This window comes from Lithobates pipiens, unplaced genomic scaffold, assembly GCF_037356315.1.
Source record: "Lithobates pipiens isolate NorthernLeopardFrog02 unplaced genomic scaffold, aLitPip1_a1.2 Scaffold_16, whole genome shotgun sequence".
Lineage (NCBI taxonomy): Eukaryota > Metazoa > Chordata > Amphibia > Anura > Ranidae > Lithobates > Lithobates pipiens.
Genome location: NW_027507748.1, coordinates 432,184,027 through 432,209,077, shown reverse-complemented (window position 1 = coordinate 432,209,077; position 25,051 = coordinate 432,184,027). Strand labels below are relative to the sequence as shown.

General features: G+C 41.5%; 1 protein-coding gene across 3 annotated transcripts in view; it reads left to right on the top strand.

Annotated features, from left to right (window-relative positions):
• Window positions 1–25,051, top strand: part of GCC2 (GRIP and coiled-coil domain containing 2) — a 111,971-nt gene that overhangs the window by 52,335 nt on the left and 34,585 nt on the right. For all 3 annotated transcript variants that reach the window (XM_077482621.1, XM_077482619.1, XM_077482622.1), the window contains exons 11-16: window positions 3,180–3,344; window positions 14,926–15,030; window positions 15,970–16,132; window positions 23,234–23,334; window positions 23,424–23,501; window positions 23,717–23,854. In XM_077482621.1, the coding sequence (XP_077338747.1) occupies window positions 3,180–3,344; window positions 14,926–15,030; window positions 15,970–16,132; window positions 23,234–23,334; window positions 23,424–23,501; window positions 23,717–23,854 (750 nt within the window). The remainder of the gene's footprint in view (window positions 1–3,179; window positions 3,345–14,925; window positions 15,031–15,969; window positions 16,133–23,233; window positions 23,335–23,423; window positions 23,502–23,716; window positions 23,855–25,051) is intronic.

Genomic DNA, 25,051 nt, shown 5'->3' with positions numbered 1-25,051 from the left:
ATCGGGATATCAGTCCCGATCACGGCCAGCAATGCAAGGCACCACATGCCACCTGCCAGTGCCCACCTGCCTCCCGCAGTGCCATCCTGAAGTATAAATAAAGTAAAAGTAAGTGCCCCCCGTCTGTGCCCACAGTGCCACCCACAGTGCCACCCACAGTGCCACCCAATCTGCCTCAAAGGTGCTGCACCCCAGTGCCGCCCATCAGTGCCCAGCAGTGCCGCCCAGCAGTGCCGCCCATCAGTGCCCAGCAGTGCCACCTATCAGAGCCACCTATCAGTGCCACCTATCAGTGCCCATCAGTCCCATCTATCTGTGGTACCTATCAGTGCCCATCCGTGCCACCCATCTGTGCCACTTATCCGTGCCACCCATCCGTGCCATCTTATCTGTGCCCATCTTTGCCCATCAGTGCCGCCTTATCTGTGCCCATCGGTGCCGCCTTATCTGTGCCTATTAGTGCCGCCTTAACTATGCCTATCAGTGCCCACCAGTGCAGCCTATCAGTGCCCACCAATGCAGCCTATCAGTGCCGCCTTATCAGCGCACTTCAATGAAGGAGAAAAATGACCCGTTTGCAAAATTTTATAACAAACTATTAAAACATGATTTTTTTTTTTTTTTTTTTTTTTTTTTGCATCTTTTTTTGTTTGTTTAGCAAAAAATAAAACTCCGAGCTGTAACTAAATACCACCAAAAGAAAGCTCTATTTGTGGGAAAAAAATGATAAAAATTTCATTTGGGTACAGTGTTGTATGCCCGCGCAATTGTCATTCAAAGTGCATCAGCGCTGAAAGCTGAAAATTGGTCTGGGACTGAGGGGGGTTTAAGTGCCCAGTAAGCAAGTGGTTAAACTCTACAGCTTCATTTAGTATTATTCCCTGTTTGTTCTGCCCGAGGGTCCTTGCAAGGGTAAGATCACTTCTTGATCTATATCTAGGTGGGTTTGTCAGCTTATTTCTCAGGCAAATTGGATCAAGGACAAAGTTGACCCTTTCCCAAATAAGCTTATTCTCTCAGGAATTCTTCATGTTGTTTTTTATTTTTTTATTTTTTTCAGCACCAAGGTTGATGTTTATGCCTCTGCAGTTGCTACCTTGGATGGAAAGTCTTGCAGGCAGTTTTTGTAGTGTAGTTCCACCATTTATGTTTGGGATTTTGGGCTGCTTGTCCACTGCATTGGGACATCCCAAGTAGTCATGAATATTAACTCCTATATAATCAATTCTATATTTTATTTGTTATTGCTAACCTTCTCTTCTTAAGTTGAACGATCCTTGTAAACTTACTTTGTGAAGATCCCCATGCATTTACTTCCCTAAATTCTGTGCAATGTACAGTGGTGTGAAAAAGTGTTTGCCCCCTTCCTCATTTCCTGTTCCTTTGCATGTTTGTCACACTTAAGTGTTTCGGAACATCAAACCAATTTTAAACAATAGTCAAGGACAACACAAGTAAAAACAAAATGCAATTTGTAAATGAAGGTGTTTATTATTAAAGGTGAAAAAAAAATCCAAACCATCATGGCCCTGTGTGAAAAAGTGATTGCCCCCCTTGTTAAAACATAATATAACTGTGGTTGTCCACACCTGAGTTTAATTTCTCTAGCCACACCCAGGCCTGATTATTGCCACACCTGTTCACAATCAAGGCATCACTTAAATAGGAGCTGCTTGACACAGTAAGGTCCACCAGAAGATCCTTAAAAGCTACACATCATGCCGAGACCCAAAGAAATTCAGGAACAATTGAGAAAGAAAGTAATTGAGATCTATCAGTCCGGAAAGGGTTATAAAGCCATTTCCAAAGCTTTGGGAATCCAGCGAACCACAGTGAGAGCCATTATCCACAAATGGCGAAGACATGGAACAGTGGTGAACCTTCCCAGGAGTGGCCAGCCGCCCAAAATTACCCCAAGAGCGCAGCGACGACTCATCCAAGAGGTCACAAAAGACCCCACAACAACGTCCAAGGAACTGCAGGCCTCACTTGCCTCAGTTAAGGTCAGCGTTCATGCCTCCACCATCAGGAAAAGACTGGGCAAAAATGGCCTGCATGGCAGAGTTCCAAGGAGAAAACCACTGCTGAGCAAAAAGAACATCAAAGCTCGTCTCAATTTCTCCACAACACATCTTGATGATCCCCAAGACTTTTGGGACAACATTCTGTGGACCGATGAGACAAAAGTGGAACTCTTTGGAAGGTGTGTGTCCAAGTATATCTGGCGTAGAAGGAACACTGCATTTCATAAAAAGAACATTATACCAACAGTAAAATATGGTGGTGGTAGTGTGATGGTCTGGGGCTGTTTTGCTGCTTCAGGACCTGGAAGACTTGCCGTGATAAAAGGAACTATGAATTCTGCTGTCTACCAAGAGATCCTGAAGGAGAATGTCCGACCATCTGTTCGTGTACTCAAGCTGAAACTAACTTGGGTTCTGCAGCAGGACAATGATCCTAAACACACCAGCAAGTCCACCACCGAATGGCTGAAGAAAAACAAAATGAAGACTTTGGAGTGGCCTAGCCAAAGTCCTGACCTGAATCCTATTGAGATGTTGTGGTATGACCTTAAAAAGGCCATTCATGCTCGAAAACCCTCTAATGTAACTGAATTAGGACAATTCTGCAAAGATGAGTGGGCCAAAATTCCTTTAGGACGCTGTAAAAGCCTCATTGCACGTTATCGCAAACGCTTGGTTGCAGTTGTTGCTGCTAAGGGTGGCCCAACCAGTTATTAGGTTTAGGGGGCAGTCACTTTTTCACACAGGGCCATGATGGTTTGGATTTTTTTTCACCTTTAATAATAAACACCTTCATTTACAAATTGCATTTTGTGTTTACTTGTGTTGTCCTTGATTATTGTTTAAATTGGTTTGATGTTCCGAAACACTTAAGTGTGACAAACATGCAAAGGAACAGGAAATGAGGAAGGGGCAAACACTTTTTCACACCACTGTATTTGCTATTTCCTGAGAGTAGGAACTGCTGTGTAACACATTTTACAGAACCTGCCTTTCAAGGGGCTGAAAGAAGATGTTTCAGGAGGCAGAGTTCAAATAAGCTTACATTTGTATCTCCAGTAAATGTTTGTATTGCTACTACAAAGATGATGTTTTAAAATGAAAGTGTATGCTGTGATCATAGAACTCCTTTGATGTTGTGCAACTGTCTTTTAGCATGAGAAGCTGAATTCTGTTAATGAAGACCTGGTGACCCGCATGGAAACATTACAGTCCAACAACAGGCTACTGGAAGCTCAGATACTTGAACTGCAGAGAGCTAAAACTGCACTAGATAAAGACTTGGAAGCTGAAAGACTGATTAAAGAGCAAAAAATTAAGGCAAGTATGATAAAAATGGAACACATATTTTCATTTTGTGTAGTCTGGCAGCAGCTATCTTCTGTAAATATTACAACAGGTAACTGGAAAATACATTTCTGTACTTTTTTTTTTTTTTTTTTCTTTTTTTTTTTCTTTTTTCTTTTTTACCACCTAAATACTGGACACTTTCACTCCTGCCCAGGCCAATTTTCAGATTTCAGAGCTGTCACGCTTTGAATGACAATTCAAACACTGTACCCAAATTCAATTTTTTATTTTTAACCACACAAAGTTGTCAATTTAATAAGATATTCTGCAATAACACACACGTGTGTGTGTATATGTATATGTATATATATATATATATATATATATATATATATATATATATATATTATATATATAATATAGTGTGTGTGTGTATGTATGTATTACACACACAGTGCCCTGAAAAAAGATTTTATGTGATAGGCCAACACAAAGTGGCACATAATTGTGAAGTGGAAGGAAAATGATAAAATGGCTTTCTACATTTTTTTTTTTTTTTTTATAAATATCTGAAAATTGTGGCGTACATATGTATTCAGCCCCTTTTACTCTAATACACCTAACTCAAATCTAGTGGAACCAATTGGAACGAGGTGGATCCGCTGCCACGGAGTCCGCCAGCTCAGCGGGAGATCTCTCCACTGAGCTGGCAGATGACAGGTTCCTCTCTGCTCACTGAGCGAGGAGGGGCTTGTCGAGTGCTGCTGGTTGATATGGAGAGATCGGACAAAAACAGATAGCATGTCTGTTTTCATCAGATCTCACTCATCCGTCTGATTTTAGCAGATCTGACCAGGTCAGATGTCAGCGGACATGTCATCGCTGACATCCGTCGCTCCATAGACTAACGTAAAGCTCCCTTTCAGGTCCGCCGACAAAACTGACAAGTGGACCTGAACAGTCCGACAGTGTGGAATTCTGGAATTGCCGCATGTGACACCTTGCGATCAAATTGCTGGGGCTTCCCCCAACGGCTTGGAGTCCCAACTTATGTCCTCCCTCGTACCCCTGCCCACAAAACACCCCAAAGATGTTGTGTCTGCAGAAAACGCGGATTTAGGAGTGACACCCATTTTAATTGTCTCTCCTGTCCTGACCAACCTGGTCTCTGCATCGGTGACTGTTTGTTTCAAATGCTACCGCACACTAGTGGAGTATTAGCGTAGGGTAAAGTATTGCACAGTCCTAGGGCACACTTACATAGGGTCTCAAAAAGTGATGGCCGTCACATTTTGAGAGACCGTAATTTGGAACATTTACAGTTGATATAAATGTGCAAAAAAAAACACAAAAAAATAAAAAAGCCAAAAATAGTTTTCTTATTTTTCTTCTCTCTCTATTGTTCTCTCTGATGTTCGCTCTCTATTGTTACTGTATTTTAGAACTGTAATGTTTTATTTTTACTATGTTTTATTGTATTTGCTTTGCAGGTATGGTATGTCTTATGCCCTGTACACACGGTCAGACATTCCGACAACAAAATCCGTCAGATTTTTTCAGACGGATTTTGGCCCAAACTTGTCTTGCATACACACGGTCCCACAAAGTTGTCAGAAAATCTGATCGTATAGAACAAGGTGACGTAAACCACGTACGACAGGACTATAAAGATGGCAGTAGCCAATTGCTATCATCTCGTAATTTATTCTGAGCATGCGTGGCACTTTGTCAGTCGGAATTGTCTACACACGATCGGAATTTTGTTGTCAGAAAATTTTAGATCCTGCTCTCAAACTTTGTGTGTCGGAAATTCAGACGGAAAAAGTCCAATGGAGCCCACACACAATCGGATTTTCCGACAACACGATCCAATTGCACATTTTCCATTGGAAAATCCGACCGTGTGTACAGGGCATTACTGTTATACTGTAATGTTACTTTGTTTTCTTGTTAACCATTATTTGTTTAGCAAAAAAAAAGAGCATATATGCCGAATTGGGGGTGGGGATGGAGGAGCGATTTGCTCCCAACGTTGGGGGTGGATTGCCCCCCATGCTTCGGCATATTTTTTTTAGCCACAGCTTGTGTTTAAAAATCAAGTTGTTTTATTGAGTTAATGTTTTATCGTCACCATTGTTTGCTTTTCAGGTACGCCAACTGCAGCACTGATTTTTTTTTTTTTTTTTAAATGACAGCAAATCATTGCTTTCATGATATGTAAATCAGCGATTCCAGCGCTGTAGGTTGTGATTTCACCACCACCGTTAAAATGATGCATGTATGCCCATCAATAGAAGTGGATGTATGAAGGGCGATATTCTGATGGTGGGCATACCCACTGATGAACCCACAGGCTGCATTAAAAAAAAAGAACATTTACAATATATGCCCAACGGTCCAGCAATGTACTGGTATGTTGCTGGACTTTGAGTGGTTATACCAGAATGATGCCTGCAGGTTTAGGTATCATCTTGGTATCCTTCTTTTCAGCCAGCGGTTAGCTTTTACATGAAAGCCAAGTAGCCTCTAGACTGCTTTTACAAGTGGGAGAGAACATGAACACGGTTTATGAAAGGGGGCCAGGCTCTGGCTGGTAGGAGCATGTAAAAGCTTTAGATGTCAACGAGTGGCTCAGGAAGGTAGAACCACCATGATCCTTAGCGGGAGATGCCTGGGCCAGACTACTCCTGGTAATACTGAATAAGTGAAATAATGAAAGCACTTAAAACGCACATAAAATCATGATGTTAAACATAGTCTTATGAACAATAAAAATTACTTGATAGTTAATAAGTGAAGAAATCTCACATGACACCGCAACGTACACCTCCACCACGCAGAGTGCAAGCTTACCAAAAGGCAAGCAGTATAAGCTTGTGGCTATGAACCCAGCCAGGGCCTTTATCCTGGAAGTGTGGAAATGTCAGCTCACAGCAGAGTACTTGAATGTTGCAAAACGGGATAAACCAGGGCTAGACAAATTTGCTTGGAATCTAGGAGCCAGCTAAAAAAGTTAGGAGCCAGGTCGGTAACAGCGATCTGGACCTGTCCCTAGCCTGACATGGAGATGAGTGAGGGGAAGATGCCCCCCCCCCCCCCCACCTGTCTCCAAGTTATTGCCCTTAGCTCTTAGAGGGACATTTTTTTTTATTTTATTTTTTTTAAATTGCATTTTAGTGTAAATATGAGATCTGAGGTCTCTCTGACCCCAGATCTCATATTTAAGAGGACCTGTCGTGTTTTTTTCTATTACAAGGGATTTTTACATTCCTTGTAATAGGAATAAAAGTGACCATTTTTTTTTTCTAAAAAAAACTGTGAAAAAAGTAATAAAAAAATTAATAAAAATAAATAAGAAGAAAAATAATTATTTTAAACGTGCCCCTCCCGCCAAGCTCGCGTGAGTAGCGCCCACATATTAAAACGGTGTTCAAACCATGCTGTGATCAGTAGAGTGAGAGCAATAATTCTAGCCCTAGACGCTCCTCTGTAACTCAAAACATGCAACCTGTAGAATTTTTTTTAAACGTCGCCTATGGAGATTTTAAAGGGTAAAAGTTTGTCGCCATTCTGCAAGCGGACGCAATTTTGAAGCGTGACATGTTGGCTACCAATTTACTCGGTGTAACATTATCTTTCACAATCTAAAAAAAATTGGGCTAACTTCACTGTTGTGTTATTTTTTAATTAAATAAAAAACAATTCCCAAAAAAGGGCGCTTGTAAGTCCGCTGCGCAAATACGGTGTGCCAGACAGTATTGCAACGACCGCCATTTTATTCTCTAGGGTGTTAGAATAAAAAATATATATAATGTTTAGGGGTTCTAAGTAAAGTGAAGGAGATGGGCAGTGAAAACAGGCAGGGGAAGCGCCATTAGCATTGCTGGTTGTCATACCAGCGGCCACCACAAGAGGGCACCGGATTTCAGAAGGAAGCATAGGACCGCAGAAGGCCTCAAAGCCACAGCTTCAATTACCGGCCGGCGGGTGGCCCAACGCGATCACGCCGGAGGGGTGCACGGAGACAGGATACCCCCCAGCTGTGCTGCGCCAGGTCGCTAATTCTAGTCGCAAATGCGACCTGGCGCCCGGGGTTTGTCGAGTCCTGGGATAAACACCAGGACCCAGTATACCTCGATCTCTCCAATGTTCATAAGTATACATCAGACATGTATACCCAGAAATAAAAAAGGCTCTTCATAGTGTAAATCGGGTAAAGCACTAATAGTTTTAATAAAGAATTGCACTTACATAAAAAGCTTAAAACAAAGCATTGTATAAAAAAGTCGAGTGTCTAACGAACACCTTCCATCCTTTCTGGACAGCTGATGATCTCGTGATTGCACCTGGAGAGATCAAGCTATACTGGGTCCTATATCCTGTTTTGCAACATTCAAGTTCATTTTTTTAATTTGATATTTTTTGAGGTGTGTATTTACCCAGAGCTTGCGGATTGCTTGTCACTATTGAGTACTATTTTTTTCTTCTTCTTATACTCCTGGTAATGCCAGCACCAGCCACTAAGATGAGAGGAACCCTGGGGTGGGTATTCCCTTTCCCCCTTACCCGATCGCTCCACAGGTGTAGACCCCTCTAGTGGTCAAGTGGTTAGAGGTGGTACTGGGACCTTGGCGTTGTTTGTTCCTAGTGACACTCTGCTTAGGAGTATGGCCTTGCATTTGATTTTAAAAGTGAGCTGGAGGACTGCAATGCCCAGCATGCCCTTTGTGCAGTAAGCCTGATAAACTGCAATGCCCGGCATGCCCCTTTTGTACGGTGAGCCTGAGGAACTACAATCCCCAGCATGCCCCTTTTTTTTTAGTTGGGTTCACCCCCAGACTGACCCCCGCCAGCTCAGCAGAGTATTGCACCTGCCAGCCAGTCTTATCCTCCGCTATTGGGGGGGCACTAGTGACAAGCTGAGGAGGAGCCAGTTAGCGCTTCTTCAGGCTCCCACGTGGAGTCATAGGGAGAAGGGTTGGGTGGTGAGCCCTTTGGACCCTCTCGCTACAAGCTTTCCCTTGAGGGGGTGGAGAATCTCTTGGGAGACATCCGTACCACCCTGGGAATCCAGGAAAAGAAGCCGCTATCTCTCCATGACCAGATGTATCGGGGCCTGGTGGAACAGAAGGAGTTGGCGGTGCTTGGGTTTCTGGTCCTGTACATGGCTAGGCTCCTGAAAAGTCTCACACATAAGGTATCCTCGTACTCAGGAGAAGCAGCAGAATGTATTTTGGGGTCAATCACTTGTGACAAAAAAATGTAATATTCAATGGGCTCAACATGCCTCTCAGCAATTTCCTTGGGGTGTCTTTCCTAAATGGGGTAATTTGGGAGCTGGGGGGGGGGGGTTGTACTGCCCTACCATTTTAGTACCTCAAGAAATGAGATAGGCAGTCATAAACTAAAAGCTGCATTAATTTCAGAAAATTTACTTTAGTTTGTAGACGCTATAACTTTTGCGCAAACCAATACATTTTTTATTTTTTTTTGTTACCAGAGACATGTGGCTGAATACATTTTGGCCTAAATGTATGACTAAAATTGAGTTTATTGGATTTTTTTAACCACTTCAATACCAGGTACTTAAACACCTTCCTGCCCAGACCAATTTTGAGCTTTCAACGATGTCGCACTTTGAATGACAATTGCGCGGTCATGCTACACTGTACCCAAATTACATTTTTATCATTTTTTTCCCACAAATAGAGCTTTCTTTTGGTGGTATTTGATCACCTCTACGGTTTTTATTTTTTGCTAAACAAATAAAAAAATACCGAACATTTTGAAAAAAATAATTTTTTTTTTTGTTTCAGTTTCAAAACTTTGTAAATAAGTAAGTTTTCTCCTTCACTGATGGGCACTGATGGGGTTAGACTGATGGGCAATGATAAGGTGGCACTGATAGGTGGCACTGATGGGTGGCACTGATGGGCGGCACGGATGAGCACTGATAGGTGGCACAAATTGGCACTGATAGCTGGCACGGATTGGCATGAATGGGCAGCATTTATGGGCATGGATTATATTCTAATATACTGTACTAATGGATGCTAATCGTTGCCAAACAATAATGCATGCCAATCAGTGATGCCCTTGTGGGCACTGATTGGCATCTATTGTGGCACTGACTGGAATCCCTGGTGGTCTAGGGTGGCATACCTTGTCCTAGGCATCCCTGGTGATCTGGTGGCGTCCCTGGTGGTCCAGTGTGGGCATCCTCGGGGGGGGGGGGGGGGCTGCGCTGATGATCGATCAGCACAGACCCCCCCTGTCAGAGGAGCAGCCGATCGGCTCTCCTCTACTCGCTCTTCCTATTTACACTGTGATCAGCCGTGATTGGACACGGCTGATCACATGGTAAAGAGTCTCCGTTGACTCTTTATCGAGATCGTAGTTGCAGGGTGTCAGACTGACACCCCGCAACAAAGATCACCAAGATGCGTGCCCCCGGGGGCGCGCAGCGGCAGGATTTTTAAACCACTTTTCCGCCGTGTATCTGTTATAGGGTGGGCGGCAAGTGGTTAATAACAAAAAGTAGAAAATATAATTTTTTTCCTTGGGAAAAAAAAATTGCAGAGGCAATCAAATACGATCAAACGAAATCTCTATTTGTGGGGGGGGGGGGGGGAAAGGACGCAAATTTTGTTTGGGTACAGCATTGCATGACCGCAATTAGTTAAAGCAGCATAGTACCAAATTGTTAAAAGTGCTCTGCTAATTGAGGGGCCAATTCCTCCAGGGGTGAAGTGGTTAAGGGTGGAAATAGTTCAGAAATTGATTTATCTTTGTGCTATATTTTTATATCACAGAAACCTGACATTGTAACGGGCGTGTAGCCTTTTTTTTTTTTTATATATATCATATAGAGATAGATCCCTTAAAGCTGGTTATACAGCACAGTGCCATGTAATTTGGCCCTTTCTCACCTCACTGATCTGCCCCCTCCTTTTTGACAGTGGACAGGAGATCTTCTCTGCTCTTACAGGATCCCCCCCAAAAAAATGCCCTTTTTTTGCACACAAGGAGATTAACTGCAGAACAAGATCTGTGTATTGTTTGCTACCTCTTTAACCACTTTCCATACCGCGTATAGTAATATGACGTCCGCAAGGGGGCTCTCACATCCTTGGCGGCCGTCATACGACATCTTCAGCTTCCCAGCAGTCTAGGGGGCGCATGCCTGCCACGTCACTCGGTAGCCAATGCACGTGCCCGGTGGCTGATGTCCGCCGGGCCCCCCACAATTGCACACACAGGTCCACGTCCTGTTAGGGGAGAGGAGACCGATCGTGTGTTCCTTGTATATGGGAACACCGATCAGTCACCTCCCCCAGTCAGTCCCATCACTCCCTAGGTAACACATTAAACCCCTTGATCGCCCCCTAGTGTTAACCCCTTCCCTTCCAGTGACATTTATACAGTAAACAGTGCATATTTATATCACTGATCGTTGTATAATTGTCAATGGTCCCAAAAATGTGTCAGAAATGTCTAATTTGTCCTCCGCAATATCGCAGTCCCAATAAAAATCACAGATCGCCGCCATTACTAGTAAAAAAAATATAATAATAAAAATGGCATAAATCTATCCCCTATTTTGTAGGCGCTATAACTTTTGCACAAACCAATTAATATACACTTTTTAAAATTTTTATTTTTTATCCTCTTCGCGCCCGCCCTATAGCGGAATGACGGCCGTAGAGCAGGCGCTTTCGTCCGGGAGGCCGTCCCTGGACGTCCTGTTGTTTACTTCCGCAATGCACGCCGCCGCGGGCGCGCATTGGGGAAGTTCTGTGTTTGCCGTGTCCCCCTGGAGGCAGACAAACACAGATCACTGTAAACGGCCAATCACAGCGGCCGTATACAGCGCGATCGGCGTGTCCAATGTGAGATGATCTCATATGTAAACATATGAGATCATCTCTCAGCGCCGCTCTCCCTCCTCACACAGACAGAGTGTGAGAGGGGAGAGATGAACGGCTGCAAGTGTAAAAAAAAAAAAAAGTTAAAAAAGGTGCCATCCTGCCCCAGTGCTACCTGCCCCCAGTGCCACCTGTTAGTGCTACCTGCCCCCAGTGCCACCTGTTAGTGCTATCTGTCCCCAGTGCCACCTGTTGTCAGTGCCTTTTGTCCCCAGTGCCATCTGTCATCAGTTCCACGTATAAGTGCCATCTGTCATCAGTGCCACATATTAGTGCCATCTGTCATCAGTGCCACATATTAGTGCCATCTGTCATCAGTGCCACATATTAGTGCCATCTGTCATCAGTGCCACATATTAGTGCCATCTGTCATCAGTGCCACATATTAGTGCCATCTGTCATCAGTGCCACATATTAGTGCCATCTGTCATCAGTGCCACATATTAATGTCATCAGTGCCACATATTAATGTCATCAGTGCCACATATTAATGCCATCTGTCATCAGTGCCACATATTAATGCCATCTGTCATCAGTGCCACATATCAGTGCCATTTGTCATCAGTGCCACCTGTCAGTGTCACGTGTCATCAATGGCACTTATCATCGGTGCCACGTATTAGTGCCATCTGTCATCGGTGCCACGTGTCTTCAGTGCCACGTGTCTTCAGTGCCACGTATTAGTGCCACGTGTCATCAGTGCCACGTATCAGTGCCATCTGTCATCAGTGTCACGTGTCATTGTCCTGGTACACCAGGGCCTTCAAAAGTGTAATAAGTAGTCAACAAGTTAGATGTGTAATTTATGCTCCTAGAACACGTGATGGCGCTCCCTGCATGTTGGGCCTCTCTATGTGGCCAGGCTGTGAAAAAGTCCCACACATGTGGTATTGTAATACTCAGGAGGAGTAGGAAAAAAAATTTGGGGGTGTCATTTGTGGTATACACATGCCATGTGAGAGAAATAACCTATTACAATGACAATTTTGTGGAAAAAAATTTAAAAAATGAAAAATCTTAATTTTGCAAAGAATTGTGGGAAAAAAATTACAACTTAAAAAAGCTCACCATGCCTCTTACTAAATACCTTGGAATGTCTACTTTCCAAAAAGGGGTCATTTGGGGGGTATTTGTACTTTCCTGACTTGTTTGGGTCACAAGAAGCGAGATAGGCCACCAGTACATCAGATGTGATCAATTTTGTGCGATTCGCACCACAACTTTTAGACTCTCTAACTTTCACAAAGACCAAATAATATCCACTAATTTGGGTTATTTTTACCAAAGATATGTAGCAGTATAAATTGTGGCCAAAATTTATGATGAAAAATTAATAATTTGCATAATTCTGTCACAGAAACAAAGAAATATCCTTTTTTTTTTTGAAAATTTTCGGTCTTTTTTCATTTATAGCACAAAAAATAAAAACCCCCCAGAGGTGATCAAATACCACCAAAAGAAAGCTCTATTTGTGGGAAAAAAAGGACAGAAAAAATCATTTGGGTACAGTGTTGCATGACTGAGTAATTGTCATTCAAAGTGTGAGAGCACCGAAAGCTGAAAATTGGTCTGGGCAGGAAGGGTGTTTAAGTGCCCAGTAAGCAAGTGGTTAAATACCAAAAATATGTAGAAGAATACATATCGGCCTAAACGGAGAAAGAAATTGGTGTGGTGTTTTTTTTTTTATATTTTTTTATTTATTTATTTTTATTTGGGATATCTATTTATTATAGCAAAAAGTAAAAAATATTGTGTTTTTTATTTATTTTTTTCAAAATTGCCACTCTCTTTTTTTTTTTTTTGTTTATAGCACAAAAAATAAAGACCGCAGAGGAGATCAAATACCACAAAAAAAAACTATTTGCGAGGAAAAAAATATCAAAATTTCATATGGGTACAGTGTTGCATGATCGTGCAATTGTTATTCAAAATGTTACAGTGCTGAAAGCTGAAAATTGGCCTAGGCAGGAAGGGGGTGAAAATGCCCTGTATTGAAGTGGTTAAACCCATAAAATTTACTTTGCAGTATTCAGCAGCAATAAACCTAAGCAACAACATTTGGGAAAAAAAAAATTGTGCTAAGGGGTGCCTCATAGTCTGCCTCTCCTCTCCCTGGTGCCTGACGACATTTTCTTTGGCGCCCCTGCTCGCTAGTGCTCCTCGGAGATGTGCGTCATCATTTCTGAGGAGTCAGTGGGCAACGCTGAGGGCTTTGTTGCCATCACAACGGGGCAGACACTTCCGACGGCGACGCCTGCTGCGATGGCAACGTCAGAAGCGTACGGTGCTGTGACCTGTACCTCCTGCGCATGTGCGAAAACCGGCAGTGCATGCTAGTCGCTCAGCTACACCTGATCCTGGAAGATAGTGCTTGATGGAAATTGCCAGGAAAGAGGAATATAAGATATCTTCCTTTATGAAATTGGCAATCGAGCGGCGATACATACCATAAAGTTGTTTGCTATAAATATAAATTTTAAATTAACAATATTCTTCAAAAAAATAAAACATTTTAACAGTTGGAGCTCTGCTTTAAGTTGACACATAGCTACTTAAATATTAAATTGCTAAGATGGAAGATGCAATTGTATAAGTATTGTACCAGTCTACTTATTTGGTTCTTGTACTTCCATCTCTAATGTCACCCTTACAGTATGTGTATCCACCAAGAAATAGTGTGAATTTCCAAATCCGTTTGAGATTGGGACACCTGTAGCCAAGGTGTAATAGTTTTTTGCACCCTCTGTGTATAGCCTCCTTTACCTGCTTGCTTCTAGTAAAGACACAGCCTAATCTGTCTGTGTAAAACTGTTTACTTGCTGATTTTAGTGTGGACATTCGCATCTGGCTATTGAATGCTCACCAGTACACCAGCCTTTATTTAGACTTGGTTCACACTTGCGCGTTCAATGCAACCCGTGTCTGCGCCTGCACAGCAACCCATTCACTCCCTGCAAATTTTTAAAGCTGCAGAGAAATTTACTTTTACAGATGCACAGGGCTGCCATTCATTCTTAATGGCACCCCTACGCATCTAAACACGCACTGTTTGAGGGTGCAGCAAATCGCATGATCCTTTTGCACCATGCAATTTGCTACACCTGCAAACAGTGCGTGTTTAGATGCGTAGGGGTGCCTTTAAGAATGAATGGCAGCCCTGCGCATCTGTAAAAGTGCAATGCATTTTTGGTGCGGAAACATGTGCAATTTAGCCACTGTCCTGCACCTGCAACCACATGCACAAGTGTGAACCTAGCCTAAGCCTGGGTTCACACTATTGCGATGCGAGAACCGGTGTGATCCAGTGCCGGTTGTCGCATTGCATCTCCCTCTCAGGCAGTTCACACTGCCCTCTGTGAACCGCTGCACTGTCAATATAAAGGTAATGACACCCCCAGATCGATTCGCAGATCGCAGCGCTAACTGTGAATTCGGACAGGAATCGTCTCAAATCGGAATCGGCAATGTGGTACGTATCACATGCAATGTCTGTGTTCGCAGTAGTGTGAACCTGGGCTAAAAGGGCAGCTTTTCGTGAATGCGGTTATTTTTGCATGTGATATACTACTACACTGTACAATATTTTTAATTGTTTCAAAAGTATGTGAATCAACAGCAGATGGCAAGAATGGCAACTAAATATGTATTTTAGATTGCTGTACTAACTATTGTTTGTTTCCTTTCAGGATCATAACAGTGCTCTTAAGCAGATAGAAGAACTTCAACAGGAGCTTCAGAAAGAGAAAAATAAGCTACAGAAAATTACACAAGAGCTTGAACTTCTGAGGAAGGTAAAATACCGATTTTCTTTAGATCAAGTATTGCTATGTTAGGGAAATCCTGATTGCAAATCTTGTTAACCTAACACTATATTAAGTGTCACTAAAGGCAAAACTTTTTTTTTTAGTTTTGGAGTAATGCGAAGCTAAAACTCTTGCCAGGTTTTATTGCTGTCTGTGACCCCCATTAGGGAGAGTCACCCTCTCTATTTCTCCTGTTTTACTTTTATCATTGAAGGTGAAGGTTAAAAGAAAATCACAAATTTTGGGTTGACACCAGAACAGGAATAGAGGAGAAATCTTCCAATGGTGACACCCTAGGATTCCATTACTATTGAGGGATATCCTCCCACTTCCTGTTTTGTCTATGGGACAGGAAATGAAAGGAAATCTCACCAATGGGACACAGATGACAAAAAACATCTGTTTGGGTCTTTTGGCACTGTTTTTGTTTGCCCGCAACTCTGATTGCGTGGGGATGGCCTAGGGCAGTGATGGTGAACCTTGGCACCCCAGATGTTTTGGAACTACATTTCCCATGATGCTCATGCACTCTGCAGTGTAGTTGAGCATCATGGGAAATGTAGTTCCAAAACATCTGGAGTGCCAAGGTTTGCCATCACTGGCCTAGGGTCTATGTCTGTAACTCCCACATCTTGGAGTTTAGCACAGGATGCCCTTCTCTCTGTTTCTGTCTTATTTTGCATTGCTTGCTAAGTAACTAATGACTCCTGGAGTGGTGAGGGGTTATATTAGTACACCCAAGGGGCATGCCCAGCATAGCCAGTGTCCAATCACCTAAAGATAGCAGCCTATAAACTCAGGATCTATGAATATCCCACTTGTGCCCTGTACTGTGAGTCCAAGTATGGAATTTTCAGGTTGTTATTTCATATAACCAATAAATCTATATATCCATAGCTTGTAATTCTCTATGTTCTTTTTCCTCAGGATGCTCAGAAGAGCACATTGATGGATATGGAGATGGCCGATTATGAGCGCTTGGTAAAAGAGCTCAACCAAAAACTCACCCATAAAAGCAGTCAGTTGGAGGACTTGGAGCAGGAGATTTCCATCCAAAAGCAGAAACAAGAAACTCTCCAACAAGAAATATGTAAGAAAGAGAGCTTTGCCAAAAAAAAAAAAATATTATATATATATATATATATATATATATATATATATATAATATATATATATATATATATAATATATATATATATATATATATATATATATATATATATATATATATATATATATATATACATACATACATACATACATACATACATACATACATACATACATACATACATATATATATTATAATATTATACACAGTTTTGCTCATACGTTTACATACCCTGGCAGAATTTATGATTTCTTGGCCATTTTTCAGAGAATATGAATAACACAAACTTTTCATTCACTCGTGGTTAGTGTTTGGCTGAAGCCATTTATTATCAATCAACTGTGTTTACTCTTTTTATATCATAATGGCAACAGAAACTACCAAAATTACCCTGATCAAAAGTTTACATGCCCCAGGTCTTAATACCTGGTATTGCCCCCTTTAACATCAATGACAGCTTGAAGTCTTTGGTGGTATTTGTGGATGAGGCTCTTTATCTCAGATGGGAAAGCTGCCCATTCCTCTTGGCAAAAACCTCCAGTTCCTGTAAATTCTTGGGCTGTCTTGCACTCTTGAGATCTCCCCAGAGTGGCTCAATGATTTTGAGATCGGGAGACTGAGATGGCCACTCCAGAACCTTCATTTTTTTATTCTGCTGTAGCCAATAACAGGTCGACTTTGCATTGTCTTTTGGATCATTGTCATGTTGGAATGTCCAAGTATCTCCCTTCCTAGCTGATGCATGCAAATGTTCCTCCAGTATTTTTTTTGATAACTTACTGCGTTCATCTTGCCAGCAATTTTGACCAAATTTCCTGTGCCTTTTGTAGTTCACACATCCCCAAAACATTAGCGATCCACCTCTGTACCTTTCATCGTAGGCCTTGTTGACTCCTCTCCAAATGTAGCGTTTATGGTTGTGGCCAAAACGCTAAATTTTGATCTCATCACTCCAAATGACTTTGTGCCAGAAGGTTTGAGGCTTATCTCTGTGCTGTTTGGCATATTGTAAGTGGGATACTTTGTGGCATTTGCGTAGTAATGGCATTCTTCTGGTGACTCTACTATGCAGCCCATCTTTCTTCAAAAAGATGTTTTCAAAGTCCTGTATTTCACCTGAAGTTATTTGTGGGTTTTTCTTTGCATCCCGAACAATTTTCCTGGCAGTTGTGGCTGAAATTTTAGTTGGTCTACCTGACTGTGGTTTGATTTTAACAGAACCCCTCATTTTCCACTTCTTGATTAGAGTTTGAACACTGCTGATTGGCATTCTCAATTCCTTGGATATCTTTTTATATCCCTTTCCTATTTTATACCGTTCAGCTACCTTTTCCCACAGATCATTTGAGAATTCTTTTGCTTTCCCCATGACTCAGAATCCAGAAACGTCAGTGCAGCACTGGATGAAAGATGCAAGGGTCTGTCAGGAGTCCAGAAATGCATTGACCTTTCATACACAATAATTACAAGCAAACAGATCACAGGTGAGAATGGTTACCTTTTAATAGCCATTCAAACCCCTTTATGTCAACTTGTGTGCATGTTATCAGGCCAAAATCACCAGTGTATGTAAACTTTGAATCAGGGTAATTTGGGTAGTTTCTGTTGCCATTATGATTTTAAAAGAGTAAACACAGTTGTATGATAAATGGCTTCAGGCAAACACTAACCATGAGTAAAAGAAATAATTTTGTGTTGTTATTCATATTCTCTGAAAAATGGGCAAGAAATCATACATTCTGCCAGGGTATGTAAACTTATGAGCACAACTGTATATATAGAGAAGTCTATCTACAGGGTAGTGTGTGTATATTCTTTTTTTTACGAGATCTGTGGTACTACAATAGCTGTGTGAGTGACATGAGTGAGAATGTAAGGTGATAAAAAACAGTTATCATTTCCAGTGAATCAATCGCTTTATCTCTCCTACAAAGATTTGTGCCAATATTGACTGGTATTTGGAACTGTTCATAATTCCCTCTACCCTGACTAAGGTCCCTGTTCCAGCTGAAGAAAAACGGCCCCAAAGCATGATGCCACCATGCTTCACTGTGGGTATGGTGTTCTTTTGGTGATGTGCAGTGTTGTTTTTGCGCCAAACACATCTTTTACAAAAAGTTCAACCTTGGTTTCATCAGACCAGAACACATTTTCCCACATGCTTTTCGCAGATGCATTTTTGCAAAATGTAGCAGCAAAATGTAGCAGGATGTGGATATTTTCTTTGGTAAGAAAAGGCTTCCATCTTGCCACTCTACCCCATAGACTTATGAAGAATACGGGATATTGTTATCACATGTACCACACAGCCAGTATTTGCCAGATATATTCCTGCAGCTCCATTAATGTTGCTGTAGGCCTCTTGGCAGCCTCCCTGTTCAGTTTTATTCTTGTCTTTTCTTCAATTTTGGAGGGACGTCAAGTTCTTGGTAATGTCACTGCTGTGCCATATTTTCTCCACTTGATGATTACTGCCTTCACTGTGTTCCATGGTATATCTAATGCCTTGGAAATTCTTTTGTACCCTTCTCCTGACTGATACATTTTAACAGTGAAATCCCTCTAATGCTTTGAAAGCTCTCTAGTCTCCTTTAACTATTTCAGTTTGTTTTTTTAATTAAGTTGTACAATTTAGAGGTCACATTAAGGCCTCATGCACGCTGGATGTTTTTTGGAGTTTTTACAGCAGCTGTTTTTGGCTTCAGACATTTTTTTTCTACAGTCAATAAACTCTCCATTTCATCCTATGTGTCCATGTACACATAGGCTGTTATCGGCAGTTTTTGTCTGGGGAGTTTTTTGGCTTTAAAATAAAGCTAATAAACGCTAACGCGAAAAAAACGCTAAAAAAACGCTATTGCAAAAATGTTAAACTTTGAAAAACTCACTGCAAAGCTTCTAGAGTTTTTTTAACGTTGTTAAGAATAAAAATATGAGGGGTGGATGGCACTGCCAGTTGCCTGAGGCGTGAACCTCCTGGTGAATCACACTTGCATAAAAGTGCTCTTACTAGGCCAGGCAATGTGATAAGTCACTATGTGAATATGAAATCGTGTAATTAAAGGTGTTCTCACCTATAACCCTGTGCCAATAAAGATATATATTGTGTGTGGTGTTCTATTGAATATTGAGCTACTTTCAGACTGGGGCTAGCTGGCATCGGCGGTAAAGCGGCGCTATTTTTAGCGTCGCTTTACCGTTGTTTTAGCGGTGTTATTCGGCCGCTAGCGGGGCGGGTTGACGGGTTAAAAACGCTCGCAAAGCGCCACTGCAGTGGTGGTTTGGCAGCGCTCTCCCATTGTTTTCAATGGGCAGGGGTGCTTTAGGAGTGGTGTATACACCGCTCTTACAGCGCTGCAAAGATGCGGCTTGCCAGACTTTTTTTTTTTTTTTTTTTCTACTGTCCTGCAAGCTCACCGCTCCAGACAGGAGAGGCTCTTTACAGGTGCTATTTTTAGCGCTGTAGTGCCTGTAGAGTGCCTCAATGTGAAAGTAGCTTTATGGTCACAGGAGGTATGTATATATTCCAAACACACAGTACCATAAAAGTAAATGTATAGTATAATACAAAATCCAATACTATAAAAATTCCTAAAAAAAAATCCATAAAAAAAAAATTCCTTTTAAAGAATTCATCACAAGGAAAAAAAAATATATAATAAAAATGTGTATATGTGTGTATGTATATATGTGTGTGTGTGTATATGTATATATATATATATATATATATATGTATATATATATATATATATATATATATATATATATATATATATATATATATATATATATATATATATATATATATATATATATATATATATACACACAGTGGTGTGAAAAAGTGTTTGCCCCCTTCCTCATTTCCTGTTCCTTTGCATGTTTGTCACACTTAAGTGTTTCGGAACATCAAACCAATTTAAACAATAGTGAAGGACAACACAAGTAAACACAAAATGCAATTTGTAAATGAAGGTGTTTATTATTAAAGGTGAAAAAAAAATCCAAACCATCATGGCCCTGTGTGAAAAAGTGATTGCCCCCCTTGTTAAAACATACTATAACTGTGGTTGTCCACACCTGAGTTCAATTTCCCTAGCCACACCCAGGCCTGATTACTGCCACACCTGTTCACAATCAAGGCATCACTTAAATAGGAGCTGCTTGACACAGTAAGGTCCACCAGAAGATCCTTAAAAGCTACACATCATGCCGAGACCCAAAGAAATTCAGGAACAATTGAGAAAGAAAGTAATTGAGATCTATCAGTCTGAAAAGGGTTATAAAGCCATTTCCAAAGCTTTGGGAATCCAGCGAACCACAGTGAGAGCCATTATCCACAAATGGCGAAGACATGGAACAGTGGTGAACCTTCCCAGGAGTGGCCGGCCGCCCAAAATTACCCCAAGAGCGCAGCGACGACTCATCCAAGAGGTCACAAAAGACCCCACAACAACGTCCAAGGAACTGCAGGCCTCACTTGCCTCAGTTAAGGTCAGCGTTCATGCCTCCACCATCAGGAAAAGACTGGGCAAAAATGGCCTGCATGGCAGAGTTCCAAGGAGAAAACCACTGCTGAGCAAAAAGAACATCAAAGCTCGTCTCAATTTCTCCACAACACATCTTGATGATCCCCAAGACTTTTGGGACAACATTCTGTGGACCGATGAGACAAAAGTGGAACTCTTTGAAAGGTGTGTGTCCAAGTATATCTGGCGTAGAAGGAACACTGCATTTCATAAAAAGAACATTATACCAACAGTAAAATATGGTGGTGGTAGTGTGATGGTCTGGGGCTGTTTTGCTGCTTCAGGACCTGGAAGACTTGCCGTGATAAAAGGAACTATGAATTCCGCTGTCTACCAAGAGATCCTGAAGGAGAATGTCCGACCATCTGTTCGTGTACTCAAGCTGAAACGAACTTGGGTTCTGCAGCAGGACAATGATCCTAAACACACCAGCAAGTCCACCACCGAATGGCTGAAGAAAAACAAAATGAAGACTTTGGAGTGGCCTAGCCAAAGTCCTGACCTGAATCCTATTGAGATGTTGTGATATGACCTTAAAAAGGCCGTTCATGCTCGAAAACCCTCTAATGTAACTGAATTAGGACAATTCTGCAAAGATGAGTGGGCCAAAATTCCTCCAGGATGCTGTAAAAGCCTCATTGCACGTTATTGCAAACGCTTGGTTGCAGTTGTTGCAGCTAAGGGTGGCCCAACCAGTTATTAGGTTTAGGGGGCAATCACTTTTTCACACAGGGCCATGATGGTTTGGATTTTTTTTCACCTTTAATAATAAACACCTTCATTTACAAATTGCATTTTGTGTTTACTTGTGTTGTCCTTGACTATATTGTTTAAATTGGTTTGATGTTCCGAAACACTTAAGTGTGACAAACATGCAAAGGAACAGGAAATTAGGAAGGGGGCAAACACTTTTTCACACCACTGTATATAATACAAAAGTCAAGTGACTTGTACAAAAGTCAAGTGACATCCGTGCTCCCCTTCAGATCCCCATTTACCAGATCCTTGCACCCCTACAGGGGTAAAGCGCATGTAGTGAGTGTGATGGCAATATCCAAAACGATCTCCTCCTGCTTGGCACATCAAACCTTGGGTTATCGAGATTTTTATGCCTCTGAGGGTGAAGCACATGCAATAGGTTTAATTGCAATATTCAGGCCAATCACCTCCTCCGTGGCAGACCATGGGGTATCCTCCTCTGTGGCAAACCGTAAGGTATCCTCATATATAGAAGAGACGAGCACCCTGAGTGAATCCCAATATGTTAAATTTATTATAAAAGTACAATAAAAAAATGCTTGGCATAGTCAAGTGTGTAAAAAAAATAGTTGCAATCCAAGAGATCTGGGTCAGCAGGCATTCCACAGACCAAAACTCCACAAATTGGAAGTGACGTGAGTACGTATCAAGCTCCAGCTTACACGTTTCGTCATAGGAAGTCTTCTGGGGCAGTGGTTTTTATAACGTTATTTTAACGTCCAGTGTGCATGAGGTCTCAAGATGGTAAAAGTTCTGAAATGATATCTTGGGGTGTGTAGACTTTTTATATCTACTGTATATGCCAGGCATGTCCAAAGTGCGGCCCGCGTTCCAGTTTTGAACGGCCCCCTGGTTATCTGGACACACACATCTTTTATGGCCCCCCCAATGATCTCCCAGTGCCAGGGCCACAAAAGATATATATGTTCTGGCTGCCTTGGAGGGGACGGGGAGGAGGTGAGACAAGTGCCGTGGACACAGTATTTCCTGTTTACATGCCAGCCTCTGTAATAGGAAGTCCTGTCTTCGGTGCTGCCATTGGACGACTGTTCTGTCCATCAAAGAAGGCGAGACTTTCTATTAAAGAGGCCGCTGAGAAAACAGGAGATTTTCCTCTATCTAATCTTTTTGCGATCGTCCCGTCCCCTCTCTGTCCCTTCCAAGGCTGCAGATGGATGGGCATCAGTCAAGCTGCACTGATTGCAATGGCGGGTGCTGCATTCCTGGCAATGGCGGGTGCTGCATTCCTGGCAATGGCGGGTGCTGCATTCCTGGCAATGGCGGGTGCTGCATTCCTGGCAATGGCGGGTGCTGCATTCCTGGCCATGGTGGGTGCTGCAGATGAGCACTGACCCTTATTTTGCTTCATAGTTCTTTATTTAAAAAAAATTTTTTGTTTTGTTTTTTTCCTGAAACTTCCCCTTAAAGTGAAATTGCTTGTTATACGCCAATAAATACGGTATATCCAAATAACACGCCCAAACTCATCTCCTCACGACATAGCCACAAAGGCAGGAGAATTCTTGTTGGACAGTGTATTAGTGCTTGAACTAACACACAGACCGAATTTTAATGGTTCAAAGAATGTCAGGCAAAATAGTCAGCCCTCACTTCATCAAATCTGGCCCTCTGAAAATTATTTGGACACCCCTGATATATGCAGAATCTTGTCAAGATTTGAATATACTGCTTTCTAAAAGTATTTTACATTTGCTTTGCAGTTCATTAAGTGTTATTTTCATATTGCATAAAGCTATATTTAATTCTATTTCATCTCCATTTCTCCGATTAGCAACTTTGCAAACAACAATAGAGCAGCATGAGGAGTGCAGCACTAAGATGAAGCAGCTGCTAGTTAAAACCAAAAAAGAACTGTCTGATTCCAAGCAGGCGGTGAGCAACTGCATGCTAATGTATAACCTCTCATTTACTTAGCTGCCTGCTGATCTCCTCACCTTACTGATGTTTACTCTTCATTACAGGAGTCTGATCAGTTAATAATTCAGGCCTCCCTAAAAGGGGAACTGGAGGCATGTCAGCAACATGTGGAAGTTTATAAGGTACGTAAGCTGAGGAAATTACAAATCATAAATACATGTATAAGCTATTAATACTTTTAGGGAATGATTTCTCTTCAGATATTAGTGGTGTTTAGAAATATTTTAGGTTTTGTTTTTGTGGTCTTCTTTTTTTTTTTTTTTGCAGTGGGTTTTAATGTATGTAACTTACCTTTTTTAATCTAGATTTTTTCCATTGCTATATCTTTGCTGTGTAGATCCAGGTTGCTGATCTGACATCTGAAAAGCACAAAGTACAAGAGCAACTCAGAGCATTGACAGAACAGCATCAACGTGCGGCAAACTCATACCAACAAAAACTGCTTGCCCTTCAAGAGGAGTGTACTGCAGCAAAGGTATCTAATACATTCCCTCTACACTGCAATACAGTATGCAGTCTACAGTAATGCCCCGTACACACGTTCCGATTATCGGACCACAAAAGTCGCTTTCGGACAGATCGTTCGATAATCTGATCGTTGGTTTGAAGCTTTCGACAGCCGATCGCGACAGTCCGTCCAACCAAATCCGAAGGGATAAACAGGAAAACTTTGGTCGGATGAAAGCCCATCGTACGACAATCGTGTAGTCGGTACAGTATGCGTCCGATAAAAGTAGTTTGACAAACGCCACACATGATCGGAAACACGAAAATAAACCAGAAGGACACACGGGTCACACGTATTTGACATCATTTAAAATACGTAGCTACGCGCAACGGAAGAATTTTCCAGAATCGTGCGACAAAAATCTTACACACATTTTGCACTGTTGTATGCAACACAATGTGAACGATCTGTCTTACGATAATCGGTACGTGTGTACAGGGCATAAATCTCTGCTGATATCAGTTTTCACTGGGTAACACCAGGGAGAGCCAGGGGTACTCTTTTCTGTAATAGTTAAATAGTAAAAATAAATTCTGTGTTCCTGGCAGGGAAAAACGCAGTGTCCAGTGTGTTTAAATATTATGTTTTTGTTATTAATTAGTCTTGATGGAATATTTTATTTGTATTAGTTTGTATAGTTTTTGTCATCATTTAAGATTGGTTGAATTCAGAATACATGCATTACTAGAAGCCAGCTAAAAAAAAAAGTTATGAGCCGTTTTTGTTTTTGTTTGTTTTTTTTTTTTTGTTTGTTTTTTTTTTAAGCTTTATTTTCTGTTCAAAGTATAAAATGGCAGAATAAAATAAGCTATAAATGACTCATACTTACCCTGCCGATCCCATGAGGTGGCAAGTAATTTTTTTTTTTTGTTTACAAACTTTAATAAAAAAAGTATATAAAATATACATTAGTGTGACCAGATACAAAAAAGAGTAAATGTCACAAGTATAAACTTGAGTCATAACAAAAAACAATTCAGAAGCATACAAAAAAAAACTTCAGAAAACATCAATCAATAGTTGAACAAGAATAGATACATGAAGGATCTGAAGATATACCTAGGGTTATTGATCCTATAGCTCATGGTATATCAGGTACTATATTGGTTCAAGCCCGCAGAATATGTCTGAGTGTTCCAAGCATCCCATTTGCGATCAAACAGG